This window comes from Neovison vison, chromosome 6, assembly GCF_020171115.1.
Source record: "Neovison vison isolate M4711 chromosome 6, ASM_NN_V1, whole genome shotgun sequence".
NCBI lineage: Eukaryota > Metazoa > Chordata > Mammalia > Carnivora > Mustelidae > Neogale > Neogale vison.
In genome coordinates, this window is record NC_058096.1 from 166,079,607 (window position 1) to 166,099,774 (window position 20,168).

Below are 20,168 nucleotides of genomic sequence, written 5' to 3' on the forward strand. Positions count from 1 at the left end.
CTCCACCACTTCAGAAACCCAACAGGAAACTCAGGTTGTCACCTGTGCTTCTGAGGACCAGCTAGCTATAGATGGGACATTCCAATGACCCTCTCCTCAGCTTCAGTTAATTTGCTACAGCAGCTAACAGAACTCAGAGAAACAACTTACTGGATTGCAAGTTCATTACAAGAGGATTTAACCTGGGAACAGCCAGGTGGAAGAGATTCATGGGTCAAGGTATGTGGGAAGGGACATGGAGCTTCCATGCCTTATTCGAGCTACTTACTTTCCTTGAGCATCCAAGCTCTCTGCTGAACGCTGTCCTTTTGGGTTTTTAGGGAGGCTTCATGACCCAGGCATGACTGAATAAGTCATTGGCCACTGACGATTGATTGATTGACTCTCCAGTTCCTCTCTTTTCCCTTTTCCAAAGGTTAGGGGGTAGGACTGAGAGAGTTCCAACTCTAATCACTCAGTTGGCTCCCCTGGTGGCCAGCCCCCAATCTTAGGTGCTTTCCAAAAGTCACCTCAGGAACATAACAAAAGACGTCTTTCTCACTGTCATCACGGGAAATTCCAAGGGTTTTTGGAGTTCTGTGTCAGGAGCAGGAGTAAGACCAAATAAATATTTCCTACTATAAATCACAATATCACAGCCTATGACTGACTCTCCAGAACTTTTGCCTGTGACATTTTAGAAGACCACAGGTTCAGACTAAAACCGTACTTGGAAAGACATTTTCAGAGTAAGCTTACCACACAGGGTCTTCTCTTTCTGTACTGTTATTTTGTGTGTAAGCACCTAGCAGTAACTTTTCCACAGGTGAGTGCCGTGTGCCTGACAAACAGAAGTGGCCCTTCTCTAAACCCCTGCCCTAAGTCTTCACCCTGTGTTGTGTGTGTGTCTCCTAGAGCGGCATTGCATGGTGTTAGCTATCCCAACACGTGTCTTCCTTTTCTCTGGGATGCATGGGGGATTGAACAAACCGTGTCTGCTTCTCTTAGGGACTCTTGCTAATATAGGGCCTGTACCCTATTACTCAGTTACTTCTGAGTATGACTATACCCTCCTTATCATAGAGGGCAAACTGGCCGCCAGGCAGAACTGAATGGATTTTGTGCTTGGCTACCTTAGTGTTTAAATGAAAAGCTAAATTAGTGGCTGACATGTAAAAGATTGCATATAGAAATTTCATATAGAAACACTCTCTTCTCTTGAAAAATGGGAAGATGGGCCATGTTGGGCTAGCGTTCTTGCCATTCCTACCTTGTATCAGTTGGCTGGAACTGAGCCGTGGCTTCCTCAAGGCAGGATGTTGTTCTGATCGCCAGTCTCCATACTCACGGGCATTTTAAGCCCTGCCAATCTCTCTTCTTGAGTCATCAGCCTAGCCAGTGAAGACCCCTGTTGGTGACCCCTGACTGTCAGCTGTGGCTGACAAACCTTTTTAGTGGCTCCAGACACTTCAATAATCGTGTGAGAGTCCTGTACCCTCTCCAGTAGGAGCACATAGCATAACATTTTACATACTATCGGGGGCTCTGCAGCCCTTCCCGAGGCCAGGTTGCAGACTTGCAGGGCCAGAACTCTAGGGTCAGAGATGACATCTTTTTCTGCCACCTTCCAACAGTCTTTTGCAGAATCCCCCGACTGGCTCCTGCTCCACATTCCAGCCTCAGCTCCATCAGCTACTGGAGACAGGCCTTCCCTGGCCATTCATTGTAAATGAGCTGTCCTCCCTTCTCTTGGCGCGCTAGTCCTTTTAAACTCTGCTTTATTTTTGCCTGGAAGTCTTCCTCTCTGAAATGGTCTGGTTCAGACGTTAGTTCACCTGTTTACCGTCTGACCTCCGCCCCCGCCCCAATACAGTGTAACACGGAGAGAGCACCGTCTGTATCCCAGTGCCGTGAATAAGCAGTGCCTGGTACCCAGTAGGCACGTAACAACAGCCTGTCGAATGAATGGATGGACAGACGGACCCCCCCCCCCCACCCCGTTCTCAATTTCCTTGAGGCTTCGGGTGGCAGGAGCCAGGTGAGACAACAGCCCCACGGCCGGCCGGCAACCTCGGCCAAGTTCCGCCCCTGGAGCCCCCTCCTGCTGCGCGATACCAGGCAGCGCCCGCGGGCGGCGAGAGGGCGGAAGCTTCGGGGCCGGAACCGGCCTGCCCGGCGCGCGGGTTGCGGGGGGGGCAGCTTAACCAGCCGGACCGCAGCGGCGGCCGCGGGAGGGGAGGGTCCGCGAGCGGCGGTGGCGGCGGCATGGCAGGTCGGCGGGTGAACGTGAACGTGGGCGTGCTGGGCCACATCGACAGCGGCAAGACGGCGCTGGCGCGGGCGCTGAGCACCACGGCTTCCACCGCCGCCTTCGACAAGCAGCCGCAGAGTCGCGAGCGCGGCATCACGCTCGACCTGGGCTTCTCGTGCTTCTCGGTACCGCTGCCCGCGCGTCTGCGGGCGGCGCTGCCCGCGTCCGCGGCGGCGTCCGGATCCGAGCCCGAGCCCGGCGAGCCGCAGCTTCAGGTCACGCTGGTCGATTGCCCCGGGCACGCCTCCCTCATCCGGACCATCATTGGCGGTGAGCGTGGGCCGGGGCGGGAGCCGGGCTCGGGGACGCTGGGCGGAGCGGCCGGGCCCCGTGTCTGAGCTCGCCCGAGCCGCTGCCGGGGAACGGGGACCGTCTCACCTCCCGGCAGGGTCCCGCTCAGGGCGCGAGAAGTGGACGGGGCTCGCCCGAGGCCCCGCCGGCAAGCGATCGGGGGTTCTGGGACCCGAACTCGCGGCCGGCTGACGTGGAAGCGCTTCCCACCCAGCACAACCGCGCAGGAAGGTGCTTCCCTCAAGTGTTGGGTTTATGGTTTTTGGTTTCTGTTTTCAAGAGGAGTTTGTAGTACACGAACAAGTCAGAAAACTCCAAAAGGCTGCCAAAAAGGTCTATGTGAAAAGTGCCAACAAAAGAAGTCTGCACTCATCCGTTCTTTGGTCTCCTGGTTCCCATTTCTAGTCAACCACAGTCAGCCGCTGTCCCAGTTCCTTGTGTCATTTCAGAAAAACTCCACGTAAAGACAAGCATACCCGCTGTTCGTAAACCCCCTCTTCTCTCTCTTCACAAAACGGTAACGCCGTCTACACTTAGTCAACACCAAGGGCTCCGTATCTGCACACAAAAAGCTATATTATTCTTTTTTCCTAGAGAGGGAGAGAGAAACCTAAGCAGGCTCCAGGCCCAGCACAGAGTCCTAGTGGCGCTCCATCTCCGGACCCTGAGATCATGAGCTGAGCAGAAATCGAGTCTTAGCAGACTGAGGCACCCAGGTGCCCCAAAAGCTGTATTATTTTTAAGGGTCATATAAAATCCCATCGTACAGCTGTGCCAACGTTTTCTTAACTAACTCTTAATGATAGACACTAAAACGTCATTTTCAGTTTTTGCTAATGATGCTTCAGTGAATTTTCTAGAACAAGACGGGTGGGGGTGCTGATCTGGCTGTAGGATATGCTGCTGGAACGCAACTGGCTTGGGCAAAGAGCACATGAATTTTCAGTCATGAGAGGTACTGCCAAAATGCCCTTCAAAGATGTTCCATTTAATCACTTTTTTAAATTATAAGGTAATACATGGATAGGTTCTGCTTGTGAAGAAATAGAACTTTTCAGGTTAGGTAAAAGTACCGTAATGGCCCCTCCTCTTTCTCCAGAGGAAGCCACTATTATACCTTTGTGGATTACTTTTCTGGGTATGTTTTTACTGCAATTAAATCTGTTGGCAGGGCTTTAAAACATGCTCTGTTTTTAGAGGAAAATGATAAAATAATAGAAGCATCTGGCACAAAAAGGTAAACAGCTAAAAGAAGTCTCTTCTTCACTGCTGACCCAAGTATTTGGTTACTTTCCTGTTTTCCACTGCCTTGTCTTTCCTTCCAATTATATGATCTTCTCTACACCTACAAGCACATACGGGAATATATATTGGGCAGATGGTTTTATTGGCTTGGTGGCAGATGGCCTCATTGGTCGCTGGGCATATGGGTCCCAGCTGTAGTGATGAGTGTACTAAGTACTTTAATCTTTGTTACCTCCCGGCTGTTCGATGCTGCAGGCAGTCTGAGGTCATTTCCCCATTTTACAGTAGAGGAAGTGGAGGCTCAAAGGAAGAGACCTGCTCAAGGTCACACAGCCTAAAGTCTTGTACTCAAGTTGTGTGTCAGTCATCAAATGAATGTTAAGGGTCGTGTGATCCTCTCGACTCTTTTCCCCTTTCCTTAACAATTCTGTTTAGTCGAGTCCAGGTACATCTTCAGACATATACTCTGAGCCAGTCTGGGTTGGAGATGGAAGAGCCAGGTTAAAGTAAAATAAGAAGTCACTTTTAGGGTTTTTTGTTGTTTGTTTTTTTTTAGTAAAGAGTGTAGGTGAATAGTAAAGGGCATGCTTTTGAAGTCAGACTGGGCAGGAGACCTAGCTTTTCCCTATACTAACTGTGCCCTTTGAACCTGATTTTGGGCCTTCCAAACACTGGCAGATAGCAACCACACAGCTCTTTATTGGCTTTGCTTTTTCTCCATGTTTGCCACTTCCCCAGGTAGATTCTGCAAGGAGTGCAGTGGTTACCATTTAATAGTTGAAGAAATTGGGATGTAGGGAGGCTGCGGGTAAGTGGCACACCAGGTACCCCTGGTCCCAAAGCTGGAGCTCTTTGCCATGCTTCCTCAAATCACTTTATACTTCCCTGCTCCCCTTCTAATATATCCATTTATAGAGAAGCTCTTTGTAGGACAAAATGTTTCAGGTGCCAGCCTTACCCATATAACCAAATTTTAATGACTCTAATAAGAACTTGGCAATTCCTTAGTTTAGACGGCAAAACTATAAAAGAAAAGAAGAATTTTTTCTCTTCTTGTAGGTACATCATGGCTCTTCTTTACTCTCATCTCCTGAGTGAGGAGACTTTCTGTACCTTTTTTTTTTTTTTAAGATTTTATTTATTTATTTGACAGAGAGACACAGTGAAAGAAGGAGCACAAGCAAGGGGAGTGGGAGAGGGAGAAGCAGGCTTCCTCTGGAGCAGGGAGCCCCATGTGGACTTGGATCACCAGGACCCTGGGATCATGACCTGAGCCGAAGGCAGACGCTTAACAACTGAGTCAACCAGGCATCCCTTTCCTTACCTTCTTACAGGCATTAAAATGCAACCCGAACACAGTGGAATGGTGAGACCATGGCTGCCACTAACCTTCCTTCCATAGATCAGATTCTCACCCTTTTCAGAGAAATGAGAAAAAATGAGGGAAAGCGTACCCACATTTGAGTACCTGTTCTGGCCCACATCTGTTGCTAAGAACTTGCATTTGTGCAACAGCCCCAAGTGGTGGGAGTGTTAGGCCTATTTTTCTGATAAAGGAGCTGAAGCTTGGAAAGTATAAAGTACCCTGGGCTGGTGTTTACCTAACTCTGCCTCCCCTAACCTGAATCTGGTTAACACCTTTAGTTCCCCTCGTGACTCATAGATCATAGATCCATAGTTGTCTTTGGCTCTTTGAGATTGCTCCAGAGGCCAAATCCCTGCCTCTGGCAGCTGGTCTCCTACAATGCTGGACCTTCTCAGGGACTGCCTGCCCTCCTCTTCCTGCTACTTCATTTCCATACAGTAGGCCGAGAACTCTCATGTCAGCGCTCAGCTTCAACACTTCCCAGCAGCTCCTCTTTGTGCTTAAAATGCCAGCCTCTTCTCTGTGGGCTGCAGAACCCACGATTTGGCCTCCATCTTCCTCTGAGCTCATACCTTGCCCCTGGCCTTCAGTCTCACTGCCCTCATTTTTACTTATTGAATGGGCTAGTTTTGCACCTATTGTTCCCTCTCTTTGGTACATCCAGCTCCTCATTCATATCTCAGGTCGAGTGTCCTGTCAAGAGGGCTCTTCTGAGCTGCCCAGCCAAAGTATCCTCAACTCTCTGCCCCACGTGCTTTCTCATGTCCCTATTTTACTGCCTTACAACCCTTTTCACTATCTGATAACTCTCTTTGTGTTTCCTTGTTGACTGTCTCTGTCCTCCATGAGAGCAGAGTAGGAATCATGACTGGCTTATTCTCAGCATTTGGGCCAGAGCCAGGTGTGTGGTAGGCATGTGGTAAGTCTGAATGGGGGAAGCTGTCCCACTTCTTGGGCTGGATGGTAAAAGTGAGCAAAGAACTTTCTTCATGGGTTAGTGGACAGAAAGCAATCAGCATGGGGCCTGGCTTATAATCGGTACATTATGCATGTTTCTTATTTCCCTCTAGGAGCTAAAGGCAGAGCTAGGGAGAGGGCGCTGTCCAATGTGCCGAGTGACCTATTAGAGCTTTTAGCATCCAGGACAAAAGCAGGAATAACTCAACTTTGCTGGGCAGTGGGGTATAGGACATGATGGGTGGAAAGAAGAGCTTTCCTGGTGGAGGAAATGCATGGTCAGGGCTCCGTGGCTTAAACCTGCCTTTTTGTCTGTTCAGAGTTAGAGGTAATGGCCAGCATTTAGTTGTGGCTAGAAATCAGCATGGCGTGTGGGGAGGTGTGATGAAGATGAAGGTAGGTAGAAGGGTTGGTGGGCCAGAGCCTCTAGAGTGCTGAGTGTTGTTGAACTTAGATTAGGTTAGGCCCTTAGCATAGATTTCTTTCTTTCTTTTTTTTTTAAAGATTTAATTTATTTGACAGACAGAGATCACAAGTAGGCAGAGAGGCAGGCAGTGGGCGGGGCAGGGGGAGCAGGCTCCCTGCTGAGCAGAGAGCCCAGTGTGAGGCTCCATCCCAGGACCCTGAGATCATGACCTGAGCCCAAGGCAGAGGCTTACCCACTAAGCCACCCAGGCACTGTACCTTAGCATAGCTTTCTTCTAAGGGCCTTGGCAGCGTTTTAAAACAGGGTTGTGACAAGATCAGGCCTGAGCTTTAGGATGATGCAAGAGTCCCAGGCAGGCAATGCACCTGCACTTGGAATTGCTGGAAGACTGGGGTCTTGTTAGAATTCCTGGCTTGTTGTGAGTGATTTAGACCCCTTGCTGAATACATTAGCCCTAGTAGAAGGAAATGAGAATGATTGTCTCAGTTCTATGATGATATCTCTGAAGTTTAATATATCTTATATTAAAGCCAGTTCTCGTTGATTCTCTTGCTACCCCCCCGCAAAGTATTTTCGCTACCCAAAGATTCCTTTCTTAGCTTAGAGAAAATTGGGCTTTATCTGCTTGATCCATGTGGCCATAGATAAAACTCCATGGTACCAGGGGGAGGTTAATAGTGACAGTAGTACTTAGCTTTTATTTAGTGCTGCCCTTACGCTGTTTTTTCCCTCATTTAACACTCAAAGCAATCTGGTGAAGTAAGAGGTGATATTCCCATTTTACAGGTGAAAAAGCAGGCTCAGAGAGGTCAGATGGGGAGCACAGTTCCTAAGTGTCAGGGTTGGGTTTGAACCTGTGTTGATCTGACCGCACAGCTCTTACTCAGGCATTCTCAATGGGAATGAAAAAGTGTATCCGTCCACTCAGGCCCCCTATAGTAGTGTTTCAGGGCAGTATTTTTCTCTAATCCATTTTGGAGTATAAATCTTTCAGGGCTAGAACTTCAAAAAGATTCAGTAATGTATGTTTTAAAGACTTGGGTGGGGGTGAGGGACTTGGACCCATCCTCAATCTAACTCTGGCAGGAAAGAGGAGAGCTGAAAAATGCTGGTATCTTGGCTTGGCAATTTATAGTCCTCTTGTGGCTGCTAGGATTAACAGTGTATTGTCTCCTGGTCTTTTGTTCCAGTTGTTAATGAACAACAGCTCTTCTGCCACGACTTGTACTTGTCGCCCTGATCCCTTCCCTCCTCTGCCCACCATTTAAGTGGTGCTTCCTGCCTGGCTTGGACCCTCTGGGTGCCTGGGTCTTTCCCTAGCTGGAGCTGATGAGAGCTGCCACAGCCTTGTAAGTCTGACGTGGTTCCTCTCTTTGGAGGGAAAACATTCAGCAAACCCCCGAGGATATTTGTCTCTGCAGCCCCGGAGGAGACCCTCTTTGTAAAACTTAAGCTACTTTGCCTTCTCTGTTTTTCCAGCTCTCTGCGCTCTTGGTGCCGATGCAGAGAAAGCGCTTGTCCCTTTGGCTTGTTTTATTAAATCAAGCAGATTTTTTACATTCCCCTTTGGGCACCTGCACATAATGCCCAGGAAGCAGTGCAGTAGCCACAGAAGCCGAGACAGCAAAGGGCCTGGCGGTGCACGGAATTTGGGCATTATGCTAGTGTAAAACCAGCCAGCCACACAAAAAACCCGATTTTGGTTTTCTTTACCTCTAGTCTTTTTATGAATCTGCACAGCAATACATTGTTATGGTATGGTGTTCATATATATGTGCCCTAAAATATTGGGACGTATTTAAAGGAGTTGATATAACTGGAAATGCTTCTTTAACCTAAACTTCTTTAGCTCCTAGACTCTTCCAGGCCTTGCTTCCCTGTATCTTCATGCTCACTCAGGGAGCGCTGCCTTTGATTTTTCCTTCTTTGTTAAAAGGTGATTGGGGCGCCTGGGTGGCTCAGTGGGTTGAGCCTCTGCCTTGGGCTCGGGTCATGATCTCAGGGTCCTGGGATCGAGCCCCGCATCGGGCTCTCTGCTCATTGGGGGGCCTGCTTCCCCCTCTCTCTGCCTGCCTCTCTGCCTGCTTGTGATTTCTCTCTGTCAAATAAATTAATAAAATATATATATTAAAAAAAAAAAAAAGGTGATCTTACTGTAACAGAAGATTCTTGCGATACCAGTTCTGGGATGCCCTCAACCCCTGAGTGAAGTGGACCCTGACGCTGGTGTCTCTTGTGTTAATGTGCTGACAGCCTCTCTATGTCCAGTAGGAAGTTGGCTGCACGCAGAGTCCAGTGTGCCTGTTTTCAAATACAGGTTTTTCTGTTTTGTCTGCTACCTTATCACTCTCTGACCCCTCCCTATCTCCTTCCAAGTTGGAGTGCCTTTTGCTGTCTCTAGGAGACTCTCAAGTTGAGCTTTGTTTGTAGCCGTGCGCCTGGTGCTGGGTGGCAGGTGACTTTGCTTTGGTCTGGGTGACAGTGTGGAGGTAACATAACATCGGAGATGCAGCTTGAGTTTAAATTAATGCAGAATATTCGAGCAGGAACCAACAGGAAAGAAAAATGGAAGCAGGTAGTCATATTTCATTCTGTGGGGTACATTTTTCTTCTCATGGGGCTTGCCCTTGAGAACAAAACATATCAAATGTTAAATCAAAGAATATTTTTGTAGTCATGCTAGGAATAGAAAATAATGCAAAGACTTTGCCTTCTGGAGGCAAATATTTTGCTGGAAGGTTATAATCAAAGTCAGAAGGAAATCATAGCCATAGCTTTTGGTAAAGCTGTAATCATTTAAAATTAATTGCTTTTAAGCTTTTTACTTAGCATCTCCTTTGTTTTCTATCTTCTTTGTCTCCTGGGTTTTTCTTCAAAAATCACTTCATCCAGGTTGGAATAAGATTTGGGCAGGCATCCCAGGAAACAACCCGTAAATTAATCCCTGAGACATATTCCCTGCTTAGTCATTTTTTTTGTTGTTGTTGGCTAGAGCCTCGGACAGGCTAGGAGTGAGGCACCCTTGTCTTGGAGCGTGGGTCTGTTCCCTTTGACCAGGAGACCTTTCAACTTGTGCTCATGGTGACAGTGTCTGTAGCTTTGGTGCTTGGGTGATCTGGCAGCCCGTGTCCTGGTGAGGTGGAGCCTGACATTTCTGAGATGGCCTCAGGCATGGGGCCACCTCAGGGTGGGGCGAGGAGCAGGAATGAACCCTCCTAGGGTCAGATGGCACCTTGTGTTTACCCTGCTCTGCTGCAGTGGCTGGCTTCCCCTTATTCAAGTATTCCCTTTAGTCTGGAAGTATCTAAGGGACAGAGACAACATCTGAATTATGTCAGTAGCTCTAGGGCCAATCCAGGGCCTAGCACATAGTAGATACCCAATAATGCCTATAAACATTTTTATTGAGATATAATTCACATACCATAAAATGAACCCATTTCAAGTGTATACTTTGGTGGTGTTCAGTATGTTCCCAGAGTTGCTGCATAGAGCCTTTGCCACAATCCCAGTTGAGAATATTTTCATCATTACAAAAAGAAACCCCAGGTCGCCTGGGTGGCTCAGTCATTAAGCCTCTGTCTTCGGCTCAGGTCATGATCTCAGGGTCCTGGGATCGAGCCCCGCATCGGACTCTCTGCTCAGCAGAGAGCCTCCTTTCCCCCCCCCTCTGCCTGCCTCTCTCCCTACTGTTCCCTGTCAAATAAATAAATAAGTAAAATCTTAAAAAAAAAAAAAAAAAAAAAAAAGAAACCCCAGACTTATTAATAGTCACTCTCTGTTCTCCCCTCCCCTAGGCCCATGCAGCCACTGATTTACTTCATGTGCACAGATTTGTGTTTACTGGACATTTCATAAAAATGGAATCATCCAGCATGTGGCCTTTTGCATCTGGCTTCTTTTGATTGGTGTGATATTTTCAAGGTTTTCCATGTTGTAGCATGGAGTAGATACATGTCATTCCTTTTTTAGAGAAATTTTTTAAAAATTTATTTTTAATTCTGGTAAAGTAAATATTACATCAAATTTGCCATCTAACCATTTTTTTTTAAGGGGTGGAGAGAGAGAAATGGAGAGAGAAAGGAGCAGGGAGGAGTAGAGGGAGAGGGAGAGAGAGAATCTCAAGCCGACTATGCTCAGCAAGAAGCCCATCACGGAGCTCGATCCCGCCACCCTGACTGAGATCATGACCTGAGCTGAAATCAAGAGTCGGATGCTTAACTGACTGAGCCTTTTGTGCGTTCCAACTGTTTAACCATTTTTAAGTTTACAGTCCAGTGACATCCATCTCCAGAACTCTTGATCTTAAAAAACTAAAACTTTAGGGGCACCTGGATGGCTCAGTCGGTTAAGTGTCAGCCTTTGGCTCAGGTCACAATCCCTGGGGTCCTGGGATCGAGCCCTGCATTGGGCTCCTTGCTCCACAGGGAGCCTGTTTCTCCTCCTTCCCCTGCTTGTGCGTATGTGTGCACTCTCTCTGTTAAATAAGTTAAAATCTTAAAAACAAAACAAAACAAAACAAACAAACCCAAACTGAAACTCTGTAGCCATTTAACAGTGACTTTCCCTTCCACCTCCCAGCTGTATTCATCCCTTTTTATAGCTGAGTAGTATTCCAGTATGTGTGTATACTGTTTTTTAACCTGCTCATCTTCTGAAGGACATTTGGATGGTTTCCACTTCTTGGTGATTATGCCTAATCCTGCTGTGAGCATTTGTGTACAAATCTTTGTGTGGACATATGTTTTTATTCCTTGGCATATACCTAAGAATGGAATTACTGGGTCACAGGGTAGCTGCTTCTACTTTTCTACATATATTGTACACTCTGTTTGGATGTGAGGGCAGATACAGACGTGCCTGTCTTCAGGGAACTCAATGGTCTGGAGGACCAGGGAGGAGCAGGAGGCAGTGCCAACAGCCAGTTAAGATGGAGAGTCATAAGGGCTTCATAAAGAGGAGCTTAGGATATGAGTGCCTCTGCCTGGGACAGGCAGGAAGGGCATCCCTCAGGAGGGTACCCTGGGCAGGGCCTGGAAGGATGACCTAGAGCTTTCCAGGCAGAGGACAAGAGAGGGCAGAGCAGACCCAGGGTGCAGCCTGAGCAGTCGGAGGTATGAGAGCAGATCTGGCTCAAGAAGCGGGCAGTCAGTCAGTGGGAGAAGTGGGAGGAGGTAAGGCCAGGGCGTAAGGGTCATGGGCAAGTTAGGAGGAGGGGCTGTCTTGTCAGAGCTTTGAGGGATGGCTGAGATTTTCCCAGTGGGAATAGGAGAGGCTTTCCTGCTGGAGGACTCAGAGTGAACAGGGACATAGGGGCAAAGGAAGGGCTAGAGTGTGGAGCTCACAGGGAGGCAACAGGGTATGAGGCTGAGCTGCAGAGACCCTGCGGCCCCAGAGCTCAGGAGCTTGGAGAGCCTGTAGTTGGAGGCAGGTGGATGGTTTTTAAGCTGGGAGATCCTGCCAGCTTTTGAAGAGTCGGAGGAGAGGGCTTGTGCTAAGTGGTCTGGGGCCATGCATCCCTCTCTTTATTCTGACCGAGGGTTACAGAGCCAGCTTGAAGAGGGAGAGCGACCACAGACAGAATGGACACTGTCAGGAGGGACAGTGTGACTCTGGGGGTGCAGACATGGCAGTGCAAAGTGGGGGCTGAGGCACGTCTGCCTCTCACAGGGACAGGGGGGGGAATGGACACTTTGGGAACCTCTGCTGTCTCGCTGGCCACAGTTCCAGGCCCTTTATTATCTCACTCCACCCTGCCAGCCAGGGGTAGGAGTTTCCCTCTCCATTGTACAGCCCACACAGGCGAGAGTCCAGAGGTCAGTAACTGGCTCAGCGGGGGTCTAATCCAATTTGATTTCAGAAAACCTGGATTGCTGGGAAGCTGCTCTCAGACCTTAGCTCACGCCTTCTTTGGTAGGAACTATGGCTACTGAGAAGCGGTTTATATACAAGTCAATTTGTCAAAAATAGAGACTTCAGCTTCCATTCTCCCCTGAATTATCTGAGTTTTGTTTTTTTGTTAATGGGTCTTTTTTTCCTTGTGCTGTGCGATTAGGCTCCTGCTGCTTTGAAGTGGCCTTGGTTGGGTGGGGAGGGAGTGGGAAGGACTTAGTTAATGTGGTGATCCTCTCTTGGCAGGAGAAGAAACAAGTTTTGCTGTTAAGAGAGAAGTTGACTTTCCCCCTTTCCCTATCTCCTGTGTTGTGATGATGCCTCTCTTGTCTTGGGGCCTTCAGGAAGACTAAAATAATTTCCTTTGTCTCTAACCTACTTCCTGAGGATATTTATTTGGTGGCATACACAGGTGTTACCTAAAGATAAACCTGACTTTTTTCTTTTAAAATTAGTGCTTGGAATTGCTAGCATTGACCTGCGTGGCCTCAGGAACCTGCCCTAGCTGGCCTCCCAGCTTCATCCTTTATTGTAGATTTATTTGGGTTGCTTAAAGCACAGGGAGGGTCAGTGGCTTGTCCTTGGTCATCTGACACAGGGACTAGAGCTCTGCCTTCCCAGTTACATTGCAGTGTGGCACTTAAAAAAATAGCTCTGCTTGTGGTCATTTCTAGGTGATTTTCAGGGCCTTATGCCATAAGCACCAAAGACGCTTGCGTGTGTGCACACACGTACCTGCTCAGAGTTCCTTAGTCTCTGAAATGATGATGACCCAGGGCATGTTCAGAGATATTCCTCAGAACTTATGCTCTAGAGAAAAAAAGACTACAGAAGAAGACCTCTATTTCTTGAGCATTTGCACAGACAAGTAGGTGGAAAGACCAGGAAGGGAAGCTGGTGTTCACCAGCACAGACCTTGTGCCCATCAGTCATCAGCGTGGCTAAGAGAGGCCTGATGGACACTTTGACTGCGAGGGCCAGTTTTTCAGAAATCTCTGCAGGGCCTTGCTCAGCACTGTCCAACAGAGGGGATGTGATGATGGGAACGTTCAGCTTGGTGGCTGTGGGCACGTGAGGCCAATGAGGACTTGCGCTGTGGCTAGTGCAACTGAGCAACTGGACATCTTAATTAAATTTCATTGGAAAGTTCTAGACCTGTGGATCCATCTGCTTATTGGGCCGGTTTCCTCATCAGTGAATATCACAGGCCTCAGACCCCACATCTTCAAGACCTCCCTCTTCACTTCCTTACCTTCCTGGGGAATGATACCTCCACTCTCCTAAAGCACGACCTTTTCTTTTCCTATCTTTTCTCTCTCCCTCCCTTCCATCTTTCCCTCTTCCCTTCCTTTTTTCTCTTCTTTCTTTCTTTTAAAGATTTACTTATTTATTTTAGAGAGAATGTAAGTGGAGGGAAGGGCAGAGAGTATCCCAAGCAGACTCTAAGCTGAGCATGGAACCCCGTGTGGGCCGGGGCAGGGGGGCGGTGGCAATCCCATGACCCTGAGATCATGACCTGGCCCAAAACTGAGAGTCAGATGCTTAACTGACTGAGCCACGTAGGTGCCTCAGGGTATGACCTTTGAAATGATCCTCAATGTGTCCTCCTTCATATGAGTTGGTGACCAAGTCTTGTCCCTCCTGCATGTCCTCTGACCTGTGTGTTCTCGCCATCACTGCAGCTGCTCCCTTAGGACAGGCCTCCATTGGTGCCCAGCTGGATGAGTACAGTGTTCCTTCACAGTCTCTCTGATTCCAGCCCTACCCCCGCCTCCTTAAAACTATCCTCCCCTCTGTAGCCAAGAACTCTTTCTAAATTGCTAATGTAGTTATTTTACCTCCCTGTTTTAAAAGTCTTGCATTGCCCTCAGTTGGCAGAAAGGCCAAATTCCTCAGCATGTCTGGTATCAGCCCTTCATGATGGCTCCGTGTCTCTCTGTCTCTCTTTGTCTCTCTCAGGACTCCTGGCTTAATGAACTACTTGCAGGTCTCTGGACAGATCACATTCTCTTGATGGCTGTGTCATCAGGCAACATGCCCTTCTCAGGGAAACCTCAGTGTTGGCTTTCCCCAGCCTGAATTAGGTGACCCTTATTCCAGGGCTTCTGACATCCTATATATACCCTAGGATCTCATTTTCTCCCCATTGGTTGTCATTTTCTGTTTACCAGGTTATGTTTTCCACTAGACTTGATCCCCTTTGAGGGCAGGAGCCTGTTATCATTCACCTCTGTGTGCAGGGGTCCAGGACCTGGCCTGGCCCCGAGTCAACCTTTGGTGCATGCAGACACGAGTGAATGAACGAGCGGCTGGATAAGGGGTCATTTCCCACTGCCTGCAGCACTGACCCACCCTCTTGGGGGGCCTGGAACCAGTGGCCACACAGAGTTCACAGTGGAGGAAGCCTGCCTTGAGGTTAGACAAGTTCATCTTTCAGTGGAAATTCAGTCCTCGTATTTCATTTTCAGGCCACTTTGCGTAGCAAAGTAGTTTAACTCGGAGCAGATTTCTGCCGTGCTGATGGTTAATTTCATGGCCCACAGAGGGTCAGCACACTAATGCCGGGAACACGGTGACCTCAGTGCTGCTCACCGCACACGGTGAGGGCCCGGCAGCCCTGTTGTTTTAGAAGCAGTTTTCAAACATCCTTCAACGGGCTGATTTTGAGTTAACAGGGGTGACCTTTTCAAGACCATTTTTAAAAGCTGTAATATAGATCCCTCCCAGACCGTATATTTTCCTTTCTCTACGCAGTTCAAAGGGGCTGGGTTGTCTCATAGGTTTTTGCCGGCAATCTTCAGCTTGACCCTGGTTGTTTAAATCTGCCGGAGGAAATTTGAACAAACTTGTACTTTGGTAATTCTTCTGCCTCTGTGAACCTTTAACCTTAAGGTTTCTTTCAGAGCCAGGGGCTGCATTGTCACCAGTCGTCCCTGCTGGGGCTTTCAAAGGGCATTGTCTAGTGCGTCTGTTTTCACTTTGCTACTGGAGTTCTTTTGAGGAAGGGTATTAATTCAGACCTGATTCTGAGACAGGACGAGGACTTTTAAACTTGCCCCAGAGCTTGGGGATGGGGAAATGAGCATAATGCAAGCCCGTGGCCTGCGCCAGTGGTGTTCTGCAAGTAGGCTTCGAAGGTGAAGGGAGAGGAGGCCCTCCAGAGGTGCATTGGGCGCGTTCGCTGTTCAGTGGGTGTCCCTGGCTCTGCCTGGTCTGGCTTGACAATGTGACAGAAAGAGGATCCTCTCTCTGATGGTCAAGCTTTGGGCCCAGAATTCCTCCTAAATGTATGCTTCCTGGAGCACCAGTTCTTATGAACCTGGGAGGGCAGATGTGAACTTAGGGTTCACATACTATTACAGAATACTTGAAGGATATGACACTTGCTGGGGAAAGAGAAGAGGGCTCCCTGAGGCAGGAGGGTAGGGACGTGGTGGTGCTGTTCCCGCTGGCTGCCCCCAAGACTCCTGAGTCCCCTTCAACAGATAGCTGATCTCACCATTTAGTTCTTCATGTGTTCTCTTGAGGGAAAGCCCAAAAGACACCTGAAAATGTGCAACATCACAGTCCTAGGCTTCTGTGGCCTTCGGGAGCTGGTGTCTGGGCTGTTGCAGTGTCAGAGATCTGACGTTCGGTCTGTACCGGGCAGCAACTGGTTTGTTCTGTCACCTACTCTTGCAATAGGCTGGGGGCTGTCTGAGCACCTGGCCTGGTTCCTCAGCTTTCTTTCATTTCTTTTCCCAAGATTCTGGTGTCTTAGGGGGCCCCTCTCCATCAGATCAGACACTGTAGAAGGAAAGGTGTGTCATTCCATCGATCAGTTCATTCAGCAGGTCCAGAGCAATCTAGAGCTAGGAGTTGGGTTTGGTTTCCATTGGTGGGCAGGGAAGAAGGCTGAGCACCTGGGAGTGGGGGAGGCAGGTGCCACAGAAGTAAGCGGGATTGCGCAGCCCTGGACATTGGGATACTGCTGCGAAGGACAGCACACAATGCCCAGAGACGGACAGGTGGATGTGTGGGGCCTCCTTTATCTGGAGGCTGGGGAAGGCCTTTCTGAGGAAGTTATGTTTGAACAAAAATCGGGAGGTTGGACAGGAGTCTTGGCAGCCCCTGGAGTGCTGGGAAGGAGTGGCACGCGTGAGGGTTTTGAGACAGGAGGAAGGTGGGGACTTTGGCACAAGTGAGCGGGTCAGTCTGGCTGACTGTACGGAGCTGTTTTCCGCAGCAGACCCTCGGTGTGGGGCTGGCGTGTGGGATGAATGCGTATACTTGAGCCTCAGGCAGCTTCACTGTGGCTGGAGGATAAAGGATCTGCATGTATTGTCATTCTGAGATGAGGGCCAAGAGCAAGGAGGAGGAATACCACCAGCCTTCTGGAGGCGAATGGTCTCTGTGTGGCTGACCTTTGGCTTTTACCCACCCTAAGAACTGTCCGTTTCTGGTGCCCCTCATTTTCTTCCCATGGTAGAGGGAAGGGCTGAGGTGGGAATAGGAGTTGGCAGATAATCCTGGCATAAAGTGAACCAGTCTTCCCTCCTCTGTGCTTGTGTTTGGCCATTTCACATTGACTGCTTATGAACTACAAGCCCGGTGAAGGTTAAGGATATATTCCTAAAGCACTAAACCAAGCACTGGAATCAGAGATGGTTAAGTGAAGTAGCTGACGTCGTCGGTACCCAGCCCACCTTCTGAGACCTGGTCAAAGCCCATGGAACACATGCCCCTAAATCTTTATCTCCATCCCCTTTCCTTTGGGGTACCCGTTGGATTAAAGGTAATGCATTGGGGGCAGATTTTTGCCTTCTCTTTCTCCACCAGGAGTGAGTTAAGCAGGAGATCTGGCCCATCCTGGATTGTGTCTAGAAGGGTACAGGGGTGGTTTCAACATTTTGATGGTTTGTGGTTCAGAACTGAAACTGGAGACCCATTTAGAGAAGACCAGGACCTTTCCCTGGAGGTTCCTGCCAAGGAGGCCTGGCCTGGCCTGGCCCCAGACTTGAGTGGGTATTTTTCTGCCTTTGATTTTTCTCAAGTTGTTTAATAAGGGACAGTAGTTCATGTCCTTTAAAGCTCTCTTGAGATGTCAATTTGGTCTTCTGGGGATAGCCATGTCCCCAGGTTGGAGGAGAATGTTTCCAGGTGACTCTAACAGGTTCATCAGAAAGAAGCAGACCATATCACTGAACCTTGGGGGAGTCCTTTGAGAAGGAGCAACCTGGGTTCTTCTTGCCTATTTTCCCCCTTCTGGAATCAAGTAGAATCTCTTTGCCTGGCAGATAATTCCCAGATTTAAAAAAAAAAAAAAAAAGCACTGTATACTTGTTACTGTAGATTCATTATCTGTTCCTAAAAGTTTTTAAAAGTATATAATGAGAAAACTTGTCACAGTAACCAATAGTTTCTTTTCGAGGAATGAATATTTTCTAGGAAAGATAAGAGGCAGTTATTTTTGGTTTGATTTCTTCAGCTGAATCTTCCTCTCTTCCTCTTTATCTCAAAATCTGTCTCGGAAGGCAATCTGGGGACATTTTAGCAAGCGCTCTGGTAACAGATGTGTGTCATCCTTTTCCTGACACATCTCCAGGCCCCGAGAGGCAGCTGTACAGTTGCAAGCTGGCCACAGGGCGGTAGGTGGAACCCATCTCCACGCCGACTCCCGGACTGTTCGGTGCACAAGAGGGCAGTGTTTGCTTACGGTCCTGGATGGAGATGATCAGTGTGTAGGTTAGCAGGTCAACATAGTTAGAATGACCTCGGACTTTTTCAAGACAAAATAAACTGTAAGCCACAGCCATGATGGCTTCCCATAGATGCCTTTCAGCGCCCGACCCTTCCGAAAAATAGCTGCTTGCTATCTTTTCTTTCCCTAAAAAGAAAAATATTTTTACTTTCAGCGTTTATTTTTTATTTTTTTTTAATCAAACGAAAGTACGGTTTGCAGCCTTGTACCTACAATGGCAGAGGTTAAAGAGTGTTGCAAAAGCAAAACCACTGCTTTCTAATTAAAAACCATATGGAAAGGTTTTTGTTTGAAGCAAGAGGTCAAATGTATATTCTTCCCCTTTCACATCAGTGTAAAGATTATCTGACTTAACTTTGAAAACATTTGAAGATGTGGGCTTCAGTTATCAACCTTTCTCTGCAAGTTCATGGTATTAACCAGAGCAAGACATTTCCAGGAGAGAAAAAAAGGTGATCTCCCTGCCTCTCGGGGGCACAATCTACTATCTGAAATAGGCCACGTCCGCTTTTGTATAAGGATTGGCCTGCGTTCAACTCTCCCGTGCTCTTTGGTACAGGCTTTCAGGCCAGAAAGATGTGTATTAATGGGCAGCCCCTGTCCCTCTGGATTGCAGCCTGTGCCAGAGTTGGGGGCTCACACCTCTTCTGTTTCCCCCAACCTGGAACTGTGGGTCCCAGGTACGTTAACACCCGAAAAAGCTTAGCGTACAGCAACAGCGGCCTCCAGGGCCAGTGCCCTGAGGAAATGCCAGAGATGATGGCAGGCAGGATGGTGAGGTGGAAGGTACTGTGCATTCCAGTGGCAGTGCCCCTTCACCTCTCTGAGCCTGTTTGTGCACCTGGAATGCTGGTAGTTATCTTGCTTGGGGCGGTTGTAGCTGAGAAATGGCCGTAAAGCTTGTGGCACGTAGTAGGGAGCAGTTACTGTGATGTTGATCCCTCTGGCTCTCACCCCTTTATAAGCCCTTGGGCATGGGGGATTGTTGGACATGACGCTAGGGACACAGGCACGGACGGTCGTCCTTTTATTTGATTCACTAAGAGTGTCTGTTGCTCAGCCCTCTTAGCATCTGCAACAAGACAAAATGAAATCTAAGTGGGTGGGGGGAGTGCTGCGCTGCCGCCTCGATCCTCTGATAGCCATCAAGAAAAGCTGGGTTCCCAAGCTTAGCCCTATATGAAATCAGATGTCTTCTTCTAATCTTTTCTAATCGCAACATAAATCTTCCAAAGTGAGTGTGTCTATAAGATAGATGCCGTGTACCCTGCGGAATATATTAGTATTTGTGACATCCTCACGGTCTTTAATTGATCAGTAGGATTTCATCCAGAATTTGAATTTGACAGCACCGAGGGAGGAGAACCATGGGTGGCCTTCTTGTTTGCTTCCCCATGAAGCTCCTGTCCTGGCTTTTATTAGAAGGGTCTGGGTAGGAAGGGAAGGTTTTTGAGCTGCAGGCTTTCAAAAGAGGCTCACGCCATGTTTTTCCAGGAACATAATTTCTGAAAAATGCTGGGGCCCTCAATTTCCAAAGCAGCCTAGTTTGTAAGGGGAATGAAAAGTTGTTTCTGTGTGTGGATTCTGGGTTGTTTTCCATCTTCACTCCCTAAGGCAGGGTTGGCAAGCGGGGAATGGGACAGATGTTCCTTGGTAGTAATTTCCAGTCAGATTCTTGAATGCCTTGTATACTCTGGGTCACCGTCAGCTCATAATGGAGCAAAATTGAGTGAGAATTCCTGCAATGAAAGACGTGAACGGCACACCGGCAAGATATGATGGTAGAGATAGAATGCATTCTGTGAGAAAATATTTCCAGTGCTATCTGTAAAATTCAGATTGAATAACCATTCTGAAGTGCTCCCTTTTAAAAGAGTTTCCTTCCACAAGCATTGCAGGCTGAGTAAATACCAATAATTTTTATTTCCCTTCTCCTTATCGTTCCCCCTACTGAAATGTT

The 20,168-nt window shown here is 48.2% G+C and overlaps 1 protein-coding gene across 2 annotated transcripts in view; it reads left to right on the forward strand.

The window, feature by feature from the left end:
* The first annotated feature begins 2,239 nt into the window (after window positions 1-2,239).
* The window catches only part of EEFSEC (eukaryotic elongation factor, selenocysteine-tRNA specific), a 250,791-nt gene continuing 232,862 nt past the window's right edge, over window positions 2,240-20,168 (forward strand). For both annotated transcript variants that reach the window (XM_044252884.1, XM_044252885.1), the window contains exon 1: window positions 2,240-2,560. In XM_044252884.1, the coding sequence (XP_044108819.1) occupies window positions 2,245-2,560 (316 nt within the window). In that variant the 5' untranslated portion in view covers window positions 2,240-2,244. The remainder of the gene's footprint in view (window positions 2,561-20,168) is intronic.